The sequence below is a fragment of the Eretmochelys imbricata genome, chromosome 1 (genome assembly GCF_965152235.1).
Source record: "Eretmochelys imbricata isolate rEreImb1 chromosome 1, rEreImb1.hap1, whole genome shotgun sequence".
Taxonomy (NCBI): Eukaryota; Metazoa; Chordata; order Testudines; family Cheloniidae; genus Eretmochelys; species Eretmochelys imbricata.
The window spans coordinates 44,156,704-44,170,863 of NC_135572.1; the positions used below are offsets into that span (position 1 = coordinate 44,156,704).

At 44.2% G+C, this 14,160-nt stretch overlaps 1 protein-coding gene across 4 annotated transcripts in view; it reads right to left on the reverse strand.

Moving 5' to 3' along the window:
• Window positions 1–14,160, reverse strand: part of SPATA13 (spermatogenesis associated 13) — a 70,725-nt gene that overhangs the window by 21,067 nt on the left and 35,498 nt on the right. For 2 of the 4 annotated variants that reach the window (XM_077806132.1, XM_077806140.1), the window contains 3 exons: window positions 2,812–2,948; window positions 2,338–2,517; window positions 552–737 (listed from right to left, as the gene is read on the reverse strand). In XM_077806132.1, the coding sequence (XP_077662258.1) occupies window positions 552–737; window positions 2,338–2,517; window positions 2,812–2,948 (503 nt within the window). Of the gene's footprint in view, window positions 1–551; window positions 738–2,337; window positions 2,518–2,811; window positions 2,949–6,337; window positions 6,417–14,160 lie in introns of those variants that run through there. The other 2 variants (XM_077806148.1, XM_077806156.1) reach the window with 2 other exon arrangements.

Below are 14,160 nucleotides of genomic sequence, written 5' to 3' on the forward strand. Positions count from 1 at the left end.
TACAGGTCTCTGGTCCTCCAAGGAAACTCCAGCAAAAAAACAATAACAGAGAAGGTAAGTCTTGATACTACTGATCTTGCTGCAGTTTAAACAAGGAGAATATTTTAAAAAATTAGAATTACATAATAAATGACCAGAAAAAAAAAAGCACAAATCCAATTTTTCATTTTTTCCTCTGCAGACCACCTTCAAAATGATCAGTCACTAAACTGTAACTAGATACTACCATATTACATGGATTTATAGTTATCTACTGAGGCAAAGTGGTAGCAAATACTAACTAAGCTGGACTCTCTCCCCAACATGGAAACTGCAGTCAGGAAAGCAAAGCATTGTTAACAGGTACAAAATGAAGTGTTCTTTCAAAAAGATGTATTATGGTGTTCAATAAAGAAGGGAGTTAGAACTGCGCAAGAGAGCATTCTCATTGACAGCCTTAGAATTGCAATGATGAATCTTCTGACAACAGAAAATGCTCAAGTTTTCACTCACAAGGGACGTTTGTTCAAATTAGGTCTGTGGAATGCTCTAAGTCTATGGCTTGACACTACCTCACAGATGTCCTTGAGATGTTTGATATAGACTCTCTCCGTGTTCATTATTTCCTGAATAACATTGGTTCTCATCTGATCCTTGTTTTCAGCAATTTTTTGGCGATGTTTACTAGCATCTGCATGTTGCTCTTCATCTTGGATGCTACCACAATTTTCTGGTAGTTCTTCCTGATTAACTCGTAGCTGCATTCATAACAGAAAAGACAGCTAGAGTAGTGCAGCAAGGTGTTACAAAAACAAATGTTAAAAACTATTACAAACTTTATTTAATTACAATAGAGGCAGCTCATAACCGATTATTAATTATTATTATTATATAGCTGGTCCTCAGTCCTAGGTTATAGAAATAGGATTCCATAATAACGTCTATCATGTAACTCTTATTCAAGTATTTCCACTGGCTACTAATGTAAAGGTTTCAGGAATGGGTCAACTCTTTCTTTTTGGGTACCCATATGGACCTTCATCACCATAGTATCTGAAGGCCATCCTATAAGTGTTGCCTGTATTTTTTGTGAACAGAAGTGCAGATTTATTAGAGAGACCATGAGCAGTGAGCACTCACTGCCAATACTCAAATAAAAAAATTGTGGCATTATTTTCCATGTTAAATTAGGATGACACTGATCTGAAGTAATCAGTTACAGTCATTTCTCCCTTCCCCAATTGTCCTCCTTTCCCAAAGGATGAGGCACTCACACTGATATTTAAAGTTAAAAATACATTTTTCTGAAGTCAGATTGAACATTTTTGTACTAGAGTCCCATCAACTTCATTATTCACCTAATTCACAGAAATGGTAAAATTTACAGGAAAAATGACCATGTGGTTAAATCACTGGACTGTGATGAGGGAGATCTGGGTTTAATAGCCCCAGCTCTGCTATTAACTCTGTATGTGCTCTTGGACAAATCACTTAAGAATAATATTTTCAAGAGTGCCTGAAGTTCACGTTTTTAAAGGTATTTAGGCGTTGCTTTATTCAACATTGCAATGCCTAAATACCTTTAAAAATCTGGGCCTAAGTGACTCAGGCATTTTTGAAAATTTTACCTTTAATCTCTCTGCCTCAGTTTCTTATCTGTAAAATGGGAACAACAATGCTGCCTTTCACCCACTCTTTCTTCAGCATGCCTGCTTAGATGGTAAACTCTTTATGGTGGGTCTGTCTCTTACAATTTGCTTGAACAGTGCCTAGCACTGTGGGGCCCCAATTTCAGTTGTGGCATCTAGAAGATGCTGTAATATAATTAATGATACAATACAGCAATAGCTATCCCTCAGCAGCTGTACTGTCATGAGACTCTTGGCTGAACTGCGAATAAGGTATTCACATTATGGACAGAACTGCCACAATTGATGAAGCTGACAGGTCTGGCATTATTTTACCACCAAAATCCCTGAAATATCAGAAGAGAATGCTGAGTAGAACAGATGTTCCCATCTCCATCCCCAAAACTGTTGTGCTCTTTCTGTACATATTGACCAGTCTTGAGTGGTATTAGTGTTGGTTCCTTTACATCCATGGGACATAGCCCAAATAATAATGATGAGCTGGTTCTCTGTCCTCATTTCTATTTGGATTTTTACAGGGTTACCCAGGAGTAAGTGATGGTAAAATGTGGCCAAGTAAATTATGCTGAAGCAAGAATAGCAACTTTTAACAAAATAAAACAAGCCATTGTTATACTGACATGTTACCAGGAGCCTGATGTAAAGCTGCAATAATGCAGTGGTGAATCAGGCCCTCGTTGTAGAAAAGAAACAGACATAGGTTACTAACCCTGACAAAGCTAGCTGGAAACCAGGCTTCCTTGTCTTCATTTCTTCCCCACCACCAGTCTTTGTTGGAAGCTTCAAGGACTCGGATGACATCCCCAGCTTTAAAACCTAGCTCTTGATCATCCATAGTCACATGGTCCCACAGTGCCTCTGCATAGACCATGCTGCCATCACTTATCAGCTGAAATGTGGGGGGGAAAGAGTTGGTGAAGGACAAAAGCTCAGCAAAGACCAATCCGTAGACTGCTAGAAAACTAAACAAGCATAATTAAACAAAAAGGAGATAAATAAATCTGTTTCAGGATGAGCCGAGTATTTTGAGAAATGTGTCCTTGTATAATTATCTGTCTGAGAAATTGAATAATGTAGCAAAAAGGTCTGGATCTCAGACTCCCAAGCTTGAGTACGGGTATATAAAACGCATGCAACATCATCACCAAAAGGTTAGACATACTAGAATGTATCCTCCACTTACCTCATTAATTGCTAGCTGTTCCCCTCCAGGCTGCAGGTATCTAGGGCTGGGTTGGCAGAGCTCCTCATAACTGTAATCCTCCTCACTACCATTGTCATCAACTAAGGCAGAAGATTCAGTTCCACCATCTGTAACAACTAAAACAAAAGTGACAGGCTTGAAACAGAGTAATTTGGTTTAATCAAAGTCTTCTCAGAAAAGCAAACATACAAAAAAAATTTAATAAAAAATGTGAACATAAAGCTGCCAATAGGCTAAGGCAAAACCCCTTAGAAAGTGCCTTTGCTCTTGAAAATATAACAACGCGTTTACTTAGGGAGTGATTTTCTCTCATTTACACAACCATACAAATCAGGAATAACTCCACTGAAGCAAACAGCTACACAAAAGTAAACCTGGATGTAAACCATTAAACTTTTTGGGCCTGTGTCACAGGTAGGTAGTTTCCTGCAGGGGTCCCTGATTCAGGGTGTTGTTGAGCTCAGGAGTCCAATGCCTAACTGATTTAGGAGCCTAAGTTAATTTTCAAAAGGGGTTTGGCACTTAGGAGCCTCAATCCCATTGACTGTCAAAAACAATTTAGGCTCATAAGTGCCTAAGTCTCTTTTGAAAATGATACTTAGGCATTCCAATTCTAAGCACAGCAATGCCTAAATACATTTAAAAATCTGGGCCCTAGTCTTTATATGACTCTTAGGCAGGTGGGCAGTGGGCATTGTAGGTCAGGTTAGTCTCCCCAACTCAGGCTGAGGCCCCACCCTTACTCCACCCTGAAGCCCCACCCTTGCTCCCCCATTCCCCTGAAGCTAGAAGGGGTTCAGCTTGGGCTGGCAGTCTGGAGCTTGGGGCTCAGTGGCCTGAGGAAGCCCGGCCGACCATCAGTCCAGGGGTCAGGCCAGTGCTAGTGTTACCAACTTCCTAATTGCAGAAAATCGAACACCCTTGCCCTGACCCCTACCCTGCCCTGAAGCCATGCCCCTGCACCACCCCTTCTCTGAGGCCCCGCCCCTGCTCACTCTTTCTTCCCTCCCTCCATTGCTCTCTCTCCCCCACCCTTGCTCATTCGCTTATTTTCACCAGGCTGGGGCAGGGGGTTGGAGTATGGGAGGGGTGAGGGCTCTGGCTGGTGGTGTGGACTCTGGGGTGGGGCTGGGGCCAAGGGATTCAGAGTGTGGGAGGGGGCTCCGAGCTGGGGAGTGGGGTGCAGAGGGGATGTGAGGGCTCTGGCTGGGGGTGTGGACTCTAGGGTGGGGCCAGGGATGAGAGGTTTGGGGTGCAGGAGAGGGCTCAGGGCTGGGGCAGAATGTTGGGGCGTGGGAAGGGACTGGGGCATGCGCTCCGGGTAGTGCTTACCTCAGCTGGATTCTGGAAGCAGCCAGGATGTCCCTCCGGCTCCTAGGTGAAGGAGCTGCCATGGGGTTCTGCGTGCTGCCCACGCCTGCAGGTGCTGCTCCCTGCAACTCCCATTGGCTGCAGTTCCCAGCCAATGGGAGCTGCAGAGCCGGCACTCGGGGCAGGAGCAGCACGCAGAGCCCCGTGGCTGCCCCTTCACCTAGGAGCCAGAGGGACATGCTGACTGCTTCTGGGAGCCACGTGGAGCTGGGTAGGGAGCCTGCCAGTCCTGCAGCACTGGCAGCGCTGCCAACCACACTTTTAACAGTCCGGTCAGTGGTGCTGACCAGAGCCACAAAGGTCCCTTTTTGACCCGGTGTGCCGGTCGAAAACTGGACACCTGGCAACACTAGCCAGTGCTCGGACTGGCCTGGGGATTGGGCCAGTAGTTGGGCCGGCTGGTGTCCCGGGGGTCAGGCTGGTGCTTGGGCTGCCCAGCAGCTGCAGGGGCGGGCGGGGCGGGGCTTCCTTGGCTGTAGTGAGGGGAGGGGCGGGCTCAGGGCTCCAGGGATGGAAGGGGCAGGGTAGCTTCCCCGAAGTGGGGATTCACGCGCTGCCCTTGCAGATGGCCTGCAGTGTAATCCTGCACGGAGTAGGCTAGGAAAGAGAAAGAAGCAGAGAGTAGAACTAGGTGGGAAAAGGTTTTCCTATCCCATTAAAATTTTCAAGATTCAAAAAATATGTCCCCATTCTGCAGTGGGATGAAATCAAGCGATTTTGAATTTTATTTTAATTTTTGGTGAAAAAACGCAGAAGTGATGGGGAGATTAGGGCACTCGTGTGGAACGTGGGAGAGTCAGGTTCTAGTCCCTGCTCTGCCAGATTTGGAAAAGCGATTTAAATCTGCGCCTCCCACATCCCAGGTGAGTGATCTAACCAGGAAGGTATTGGCTATTCTAGGTTGGATGTCTCCCTCTCTAACTCTTGTTTTGACCAGAAATTCCATCTTGGAGCTGAAAAACCTCCCCAGCAAAACTTTTGTCAAAAATTATACATTTCCACAAAAAGCAATGTTTTGACAAATCAGCATTTTTTGACAAAAAGCCAGTCAGCCAAAAAATTCCCAACCACCTCTACCAGAGAGGCTTGCCTTGCTTTCTGGATCCCACGCAGATGGGCTGTGGGCAGTGGGCATAAATATGTGTAACCCATAGGTTTTCATGACAGTATAGATAGCCCTGTCTATATGAGTGCTTACACTTGCATCCTTGCAAGCATTTCCTGTTATATGGATACTAATTTTTCAAGGGTAATCAAGGCCATAGGATGCAAAGGTCAGTTAAAACATTTACCTTGTGGCTTTCTTTCTTTAGAAGGACACAATTTTGCCCTCAGTCTTGATGTAAAACAATAAGTTATTCTACCCACCCCAGAACATTTTAAAATATACATTCATATTAATGTCTCATAGAACTAATCCAGGAGACTGCAAAATTCCTATTAAAAAGTTGAGATCTCCTAGCCATAGGGTTACAAATCTGAAAACGAATAGAAATATATATTTTAAAAGTTGTCTCATTTAAAACTCACTGACATTGCTTTCCTGAAAATCTGTAAATAAATAATATATAAAAATCAGCTTCTAGCCTCAAATCTGAAGTGGTAAACTTCATCCTGGATCTCATTTTTACAGCCGCATTGTAATGTCAGTATTGACAACTGGTTTGTTGCAGCAAAGATAGTAGACATAAATACTCTAAAACATTTAACTAAAGATGAAAAAGGAGAGTAATTTTGGACTGGTAACTGCTCGTTATTCCTTACCAGTCAAGAAGCTTCCATTGCCTTGGTAGCTAGATTAAAAACAAAACACAAAAAACAAACAACAACAAAACCAATCACTTACTCTCTGTATCCATTCCTCTAATGTTTACCGGCAGGAGTAAATATTTTACAGATAGGGATGGGTATCCCTGTAGCTCTAATGGATTGCAAAAACTTAAGACAATGTGGGCCTGATTCTGATCTCTATCCAGCTTTCCATTGGTGTAACTCTGTTGATTGCAGTGGAGTTTACATTTTTTACAACAACAAGAGTGTGATCAGAATCAAGCCCAGTGACACTAACACTTGATAATTTTAAATCAGAAACAATACAGAGAATAAAAAGAGTGCACCTTCTACTCACACATACCCATCTGAAGGCTCTCCAGACTCCAAAATCGTGCCATTCCCCCACTGGCTACCATGCTGTTGTCAAAAACAACAGACAGAGTAGGGGCTTGGCCTTTAATAGGTGAAGTTTAGTCCTAAAAGATTCACAGAGAACCAGAAAGGCTTAGAGCCTTTGAGCTACTGAAAATTCAGAAACAGCTTATTCATTGCTTTGAGCTTCTGTATGTGCATATCAGGCCGGAGCCTACTCAGAAACTGACAGCTCACTCACTGTTCCGTATAGCTGTGGGTTTAGTGGATCAGTGACATCATGGGGTACCCTTAGGGAGGAAATTACAGAAAAGAAACAAAACCTGTATATACAGTGTTCATTGATAATGTACTTACAGTCTACTGCACTGTAGCTAATGACACTGCAACAAAGAATGTTTTTCAGTCTTGTCAGTGCCAGAGAGTGTATTTGCTACTTTTCATTAAAGCAGCTAAATGTGAATTAGAGTTTCAATCTAAATTCAAAGATATATCTCTTTTACTCCATGTCACAGGAAAAGGCTATTGCGGGTTGCAATTTCTTCTAGCCATATGCAAAAATAGGTCTTCCAATACTGTTTTGCATAGCATTGTGTATTTATGATATTATTCCAAAATGTAGGTATAACTATACACCCAAAGGTATTTTTCACACAGTTATTAAATGCTGCTGTTACTTCACAACTAAACTGTGGTATATTTGTTTGGTTACAAGCGACTATCACTACATTATAACCCAAATTCTAAACAGCAGCCAATTGCTCTGAGGGGTGATGGGGCAGGGGAGGCATTCTCCCACTCAGGCCGCAGCCTCAGTGTAACTCTACCACAGGCGGTAGAGAGGGAAGGACACAAATAGCCACTTAGCCCTGCCTTCAGTCATTCCATAGCCCACTTCAGCAGTGACCCCACTAACCCTCTCATGTCAGAGCACAGGGGACCCTATGGAGATTAGCATCCATCACCCCAGCATCATGCACCCCTTTGCATAGGGGAATTGAATTGGTTCTAGAGGCAAGGGCAGGATTTGCCCCTACAGTCAAATTATGTCTCTTCAACAACCTGCATTTGTACTAATTTTTTGAAAACTGGTATAAAAAGAAAATCCTGAAATAATTTTAAAAGAAGTCATGGTGCTATATGTCTGTGGACAGGACTCACACTTACTGATTCTCTATACAGAAACAACATTGTTTAGCTATGCCAGTCCTTTTACTAGGGGCTAGTTTCTCTAGTAATATGCTCAGAAAACCACCAAGGGACTTTGCATACAGCATATCACAACACCCACAGAAATCACATGGTTTGCTATTGTATCATCTCAGGGAGAGAATGAAATGCCAAACTTATAACACAATATTAATGACGTTTGTTTACTAAAATCAAGGACCTGCTGCATTTTGGAGGTGACCAGTGGACATGAAAAATACAGCTCTCCCTTCTGAATCATTGAACTGCACCATAATTCCCTACTGAAAATAGACTTGCTGAATAATCACAGTTACAATAAGCGACAGTATATTACGAAAAGCACATATACAGCACAGTTGCAAGGTGTCTTGCAATACAAATCAGTAAAAACTAAAAAATGAGTCATCCATAGAAAATTCCTTTGCTTAAGTCATAAAAGGCCCCCAACCCTGGGATCTCCATCAACGACTGAAGAATTCACACTGAACAAGTGCTGTCCAGACAAAAACCTAAAACTATAACATAAAACAGATTCACCCCTTTGAATTATTCTATCACGCCTCTGAGAATGTGACTAGGCAGATGAAAAAGGAATAGCATAAAATATGGACAAGAAAATTAAGTTAAGATGGTTAGATCTCACTACATTGAAAACTCCTTTCAGTGGCGATTCAAGGGACCAACAAAAATCTGTTTGTTAATTATGATAGCTGTCCAATATCACCTGGCCTTGGCCTGTGTGAAGTCAATAGCGAACTCTCATTGATTTCAATAGGACCAGCATTTGCCCCAAGAAGTTCTGTGTGTCCTTGTGATCCCAGCCCCACGCTAAGCAAGACAAAATATCACGTGCGTTATTGTGGGCCAGTTGCTTGTTGCACAAGAGGATTGGGGGAAGAGAGAAGGAAGGGAATGAGGAAGCACAAATAACTGAGGACACAATCAGATATGTAGAAATCTAAATGACATCAACTGCATCCATAAATAAATGCAGACACAGAAAGAGAGGCCCAAATGAGCCATTCCTCACTATAAGAACACAACTCTGCACCAGCACCTCAGCACGGCTTGCAGGGTTCTAGGCCATGTATATGAACATGTTGAACATAGGTCCAGCCACATTCCACCTCTTTTCAAGTTGTAACAACTGTACAGTTTACACAGTTCCTTCTTTCCTAGGAAGAAAGAAGAAACATCAATACTGCTCAGGAAGTTGTTGCTTCAATATAAAAATGAAAACCTAATCTCAGGCTTTGGGCCTTAGAATAAGGTTTTTCCAGGGTAGGATTTCTCATGTCCTCAGGTCTGCTTCAAAGTCTCATGACTGGTGGCCATATTGTGGCTGTGGGCACTGAAGGTGCCGCAGCCATAAGAGTGACGTTGAATAGAATAGAGAAGGAACTGATAGAGAGAGTCCTTTCCACTCACACCATGCAAGAGGACAATTTGAGAGTCCTCCTGTTATCTTGCTTCACTTAAAATATGGGACATATCCTTCTAGCCCATTCTTTTTTTTAATCCAATGACTTCTTTAGGGCCAGTTTTTCAATATCCTACTGTAGGCAAGCATGGATGGTCCACTTATGTTGATGCCCCATCTGCTGTTGCCTCCAGTTCTTTTGCTGGTGTCACTTTACATTCTAAGGTGAAGAAGTAGAAAGCACTCACTAAAATTTCTCATGTCGCTGTGAGGAAAATTCTTGTCAGAGCCCATTAAAAAACACTACAAGTGCAGAAAGTCGATAATACCAGAGTGACAATCTGACCTAACAATGCACACGCTGGTAGAAGTCTGACAACTCTACCTGGGATCACATATAGTACAGGTGGCTGTCATGATGAAGCTACCTAACACAAGCTTGCCAATGAATCGAAATCCTGACTTGCAATCATTCCTGCTATTCCAGGCTTTTGACTGGACCCTGATGAACTGGACAAAATTTTGTGTTAGTTTAACAAATTAGGCAAGCAATCCACTGAGTCTCAGCTCAGACCACCAACTGCAATTCACTAATGACCTTAGTTAAATCTGAAACCACAATTTCTGGGTGAAAAGCATTAACACTCTGTGACTTTTTATGGAACATATAGGAAATCCCCACACTGGAGCAGACAAGTCGTCTATACAATCTAACATCTAGTCTCTGAAGCCATAAAATCACTCTTTGTGCACCAGAACAGCGCTGCAAAATTATTCTCAAGGGAAGCTTCCTTCCAACCAGGATGGATAAAAATCAATGATTTTTTTAAAAAAATTTAAAAAATCAGATTTTTTTATTTAAATCAGATTTTTTTGATAAAATGCTTTTTTAAAAGATAGTTTTAATTAAGATACATTATAACTCAAAGATATCTCATCATGGAATAGGGATTATAAATTCTAATTCTATAGTATGAGACAATGTATTCATGTAACGTTTAAGAAAAGTTTTGTAAATGAGTTCCAATAGTTCATGGATTAGGGACCCAATCTTATGGGGTTCCAGGGGCTTCTGTATAGATTATTTAGGTTAATCTTTCTATCTACTGTGACAGGGTCGGGCAGATGGCTACAAGAGAGTAATAAAAGGCAGATATATTAGCCCCAGGTTAAGTAGGTCCCTTTTCCCTGGGTAAGGTAACAGGGAACATTCCAGAACAATCAGGAACCTTCTGGAGACAATTAAGATAGACAGGCTGATTAGAACACCTGCAGCCAATCAAGAAGCTGCTAGAATCAATTAAGGCAGGCTAATCAGGGCACCTGGGTTTAAAAAGGAGCTCACTTCAGTTTGTGGTGCGCATGTAAGGAGCTGGGAGCAAGAGGCGCTAGGAGCTGAGAGTGAGAACGCATACTGTTGGAGGACTGAGGTGTACAAGCATTATCAGACACCAGGAGGAAGGTCCTATGGTGAGGATAAAGAAGGTGTTGAGAGGAGGCCATGGGGAAGTAGCCCAGGGAGTTGTAGCTGTCGCACAGCTGTTCCAGGAGGCACTCTAGACAGCTGCATTCCACAGGGCCCTGGGCTGGAACCTGGAGTAGAGGTCGGGCCCGGGTTCCCCCAAAACTTCCCAACTCCTGGTCAGACACAGGAGGAGTCGATCTGGACTGTAGGTTCAGAAAAACGGCCAAGCTGAGGGCTGCCATGAAGCTCCAAGGCGAGCAACTCCACCAATAAGCGCAAGAACCACCAAGGTAGAGGAGGAACTTTGTCACACTACCCAATGGGACTCAGTGCTCAGTCTAGACGATACCATCAGAGATACTTAGTTTTGCAGTTCTCAAATGGTGGATTTGTCTCTCCAGAGGAAACATGCTTGTTAACAGCAAAAATGTTTTAAATAAATAAATAAATATATAGAGCTGAGAAATAACAGACCTCAACCCTATTGTCCCTCTGCAAATTTGTGTACACAGAGTCAATCCCTTACCTCTCTCTAAAAGTGCAAAATTTCAAAAAGTTCAATGAATATAAGATTGTTGGGTGCGGAATAGATCAGGACAATGAGAAGAAGTCTGGAGATAAATGTGATAAGGGAGGGACAGGCAGTAGAAAAAAAGTGGAACTGTTTGAGCAGCATATTCCAGAAGTCTTGAGGTCTTTCTGAGTGTAGCCTTCATTGATTTGAGGTCTACCATACCATTCTCTCACTAGAAAAGAAAACCTATAATGGCAGCAGGCCGTAAAAGAGACCCAGTTTGGGAATATTTTAATGAAGTTTCTCTACCTATGGGTAAGACAGGCATGCCTGCAAAATGCAAGCAGTGCAACAAAGAAATGCAAGGCCTGGTTGCCCGAATGAAACAACATCATGAGAAGTATTCCTTCTCAGGAGGAAGCTGCGTTGATGTTGGGCTGGGGCCGAGGGGTTGGATAATGGGGCCATGGGGGAAAGGGGAACAGGGGTCGATTCAGACGGGCAGGGGCAGCGCGGCGGGGCTCGGCCAGGCTGCAGCGATCCGGGGGGCGGCTCATGGCTGGAAGTTCATGCCCCAGCCCGGGTGCCTGCAGCTGGAGGGAGCGGGTCTGTGCTGCAGCCCCGGCTCTGCGCCTCCTGCGCCCTGGCCAGGGGCTGCTGCGCACTCCGCTGACCCTCTGCCCCTACTAACAAAAATTATTTAGTTTGCAAGTTTACAAACATTTTTATCCTGAAAGAATAAAAATATCTTTCCTAGTAAAATTTCAAAAAACATTATTTCTTTGTACACTCTAATCCCTCTACCACAATATAACGCGGTTTCACCTGTAACATGGTAAGATTTTTTGGCTCCTGAGGACCACGTTATATCGGGGTAGAGGTGTAGGTTTCATCTAACCAAATTCCACTCAAATGTTCAGTCTATGGCCTCAGCAATTTAAGAGAAGGGAAAATATCAGAATATGTAAAAAAATTTGCAAATTAAACATGTGACCTTCCATTATTCACTGGAACTACTTAAAAAACTCTCTGCAACCACTGCCTGACCATTTCCCAATATTTGTGGTATTGTCCTGACAGAACCTTATTTTCCTTTACTTTCCATCTTTTTCCTGCACAGTAGCCCACCCCACCATGAAACTCTGATTGGCTGGGGGTGAGGAAGAGTTGTCATTTAAATCCTCTTGTGTCCAGCTAGCATTAACTGTAACTCCAAATCGAACAGAGTCAAGTCTGTTGGGAAATTCTGAATATTGAATCTAAATTCCCACCAAACATTCTCCTGCTGCCCCTAACAAGAACATCAACTCTACTTGCATATAAGAGACCCAAAAAACAGCTTTAGTGGGTGTACACTATGCCCAGGCGTGAAAGTGAGCTGGTATGGGCCGGTACTTCTTATGTACCCGTAAGAAGTTGGTACTGGCCCGTACACAGCCCACATTAAAGCACTGCCACAGCCCCTTCTCCCCCCACCCCTTAGGGACCCTACTAGCAGGGCCACCAAGGGTGGAGGCAAAAGGGGCAACGATGTTAAAGCGCTGCAGCAGTGCTTTAACGTCAGTCCCCCGCACACACACATGCTGCCCCCGGGGCTGGCGATTTAAAAGGGCCCGGGGCTCCTGGCTGCCACTGCTACTGCAGCAGCGTCCAGAGCCCCAGGTCCTTTTCAATCACCACTGGAGCCCCAGGCAGTGCGGGCCGGGCAGCGCAGATGGGCTGGCTGAGGGAGGCTGACCCTCCCCAGCCCCACCCTTTCTGGCCTAGGCTGGCCCCCGTACCAGTAAGAATTTCTTATTACTTTCACCCCTAACTATGCCTATAATTTTACATTAGGTAACATAAGATAAAACTTTCCTGTAACTAAGGGTACGTCTACAGTACGAAATTATTTTGAAATTATTCAACTGAATTTTCGGAAGCGATTTTATACATTCGGTCTTGTGTGTCCCCACTAAAGCGCGTGAATTTGGCAGAGTGTGTCCACAGTACCGAGGCTAGCATTGAATGTCGGAGTGGTGCACTGTGGGTAGCTATCCCACAGTTCCCTCAGTCCCCGCCGCCCACTGGAATTCTGGGTTAAGCTCCCAGTGCATGATGGGGCAAAAACATTCTCGCAAGTGTTTCTGGGTGTGTGTCATCAGTTGCTCCTCCCGCCATGAAAGCTACGGCAGACAATCGTTTCGCGCCTTTTTGGCGTGCAGACACCATACTGCTTTCAGCAGATGGTGTAGTATGGTGCACTGCTTCTCTCCTGGTACTATGAATCCACATTTCCTCTCATCTTTCTATGTAATTTCCATAAGTATCTACTCTTTCTCTTCTTCATCGACCGCTTCCGCTGCCAACTCTGCTCGGCCATCGTGAACCGAGCAGCACAGCTTCCGCCGCCAACTCTGCTCTCCCGCTCTTGCCACGCTACCGAGCTTCTCCACGTTGTCTGTCCTGGGCTCCTGCCTCCGTGAAAGCTACAGAAGACAACCATTTCCCGCCTTTTTTCGGCTATCGTGAACTGAACAGCACCTCTTCTGCTGCACTCTGCTCTCTTACGTTTCGCGCCCTTTTTCCAGGATTACCCGTGCAGGCACCATAGCGCAGCAAGCATGGAGCCCGCTCAGATCTCTGCTGCAGTTTTGACCATTGTAAATACCTCGCACGTTATCCAGCAGTATGTGCAGTACCTGCAAAACTGGGCGAGAAAGCGACGACAGCGCGATTACGATAGTGACGAGGACATGGACACAGACGATTGGGATGTGGCGACTGGGAGATCATGGTGGCATTGGGCCAGGTTCATGCCGTGGAAAACTGATTCTGGGCCCGGGAAACAAGCACAGACTGGTGGGACCGCATAGTGTTGCAGGTATGGGATGATTCCCAGTGGCTGCGAAACTTTCATGTGCGTAGGGCCACTTTCATGGAACTTTGTGACTTGCTGTCCCCTGCCCTGACGTGCAAAGACACCAAAATGAGAGCAGCCCTCACAGTTGAGAAGCGAGTGGCAATAGCCCTGTGGAAGCTTGCAACGCCCAACAGCTACCGGTCAGTCGGGAATCAGTTTGGAGTGGGCAAAACTACTGTGGGGACTGCTGTGCTGCAAGTAGCCAATGCAATCATTGACCAGCTGCTATCAAGGGTTGTGACTTTGGGAAATGTACAGACCATTGTGGATGGCTTTAATGCGCTGGGGTTCCTTAACTGCGGCAGGGCAATAGACGGAAC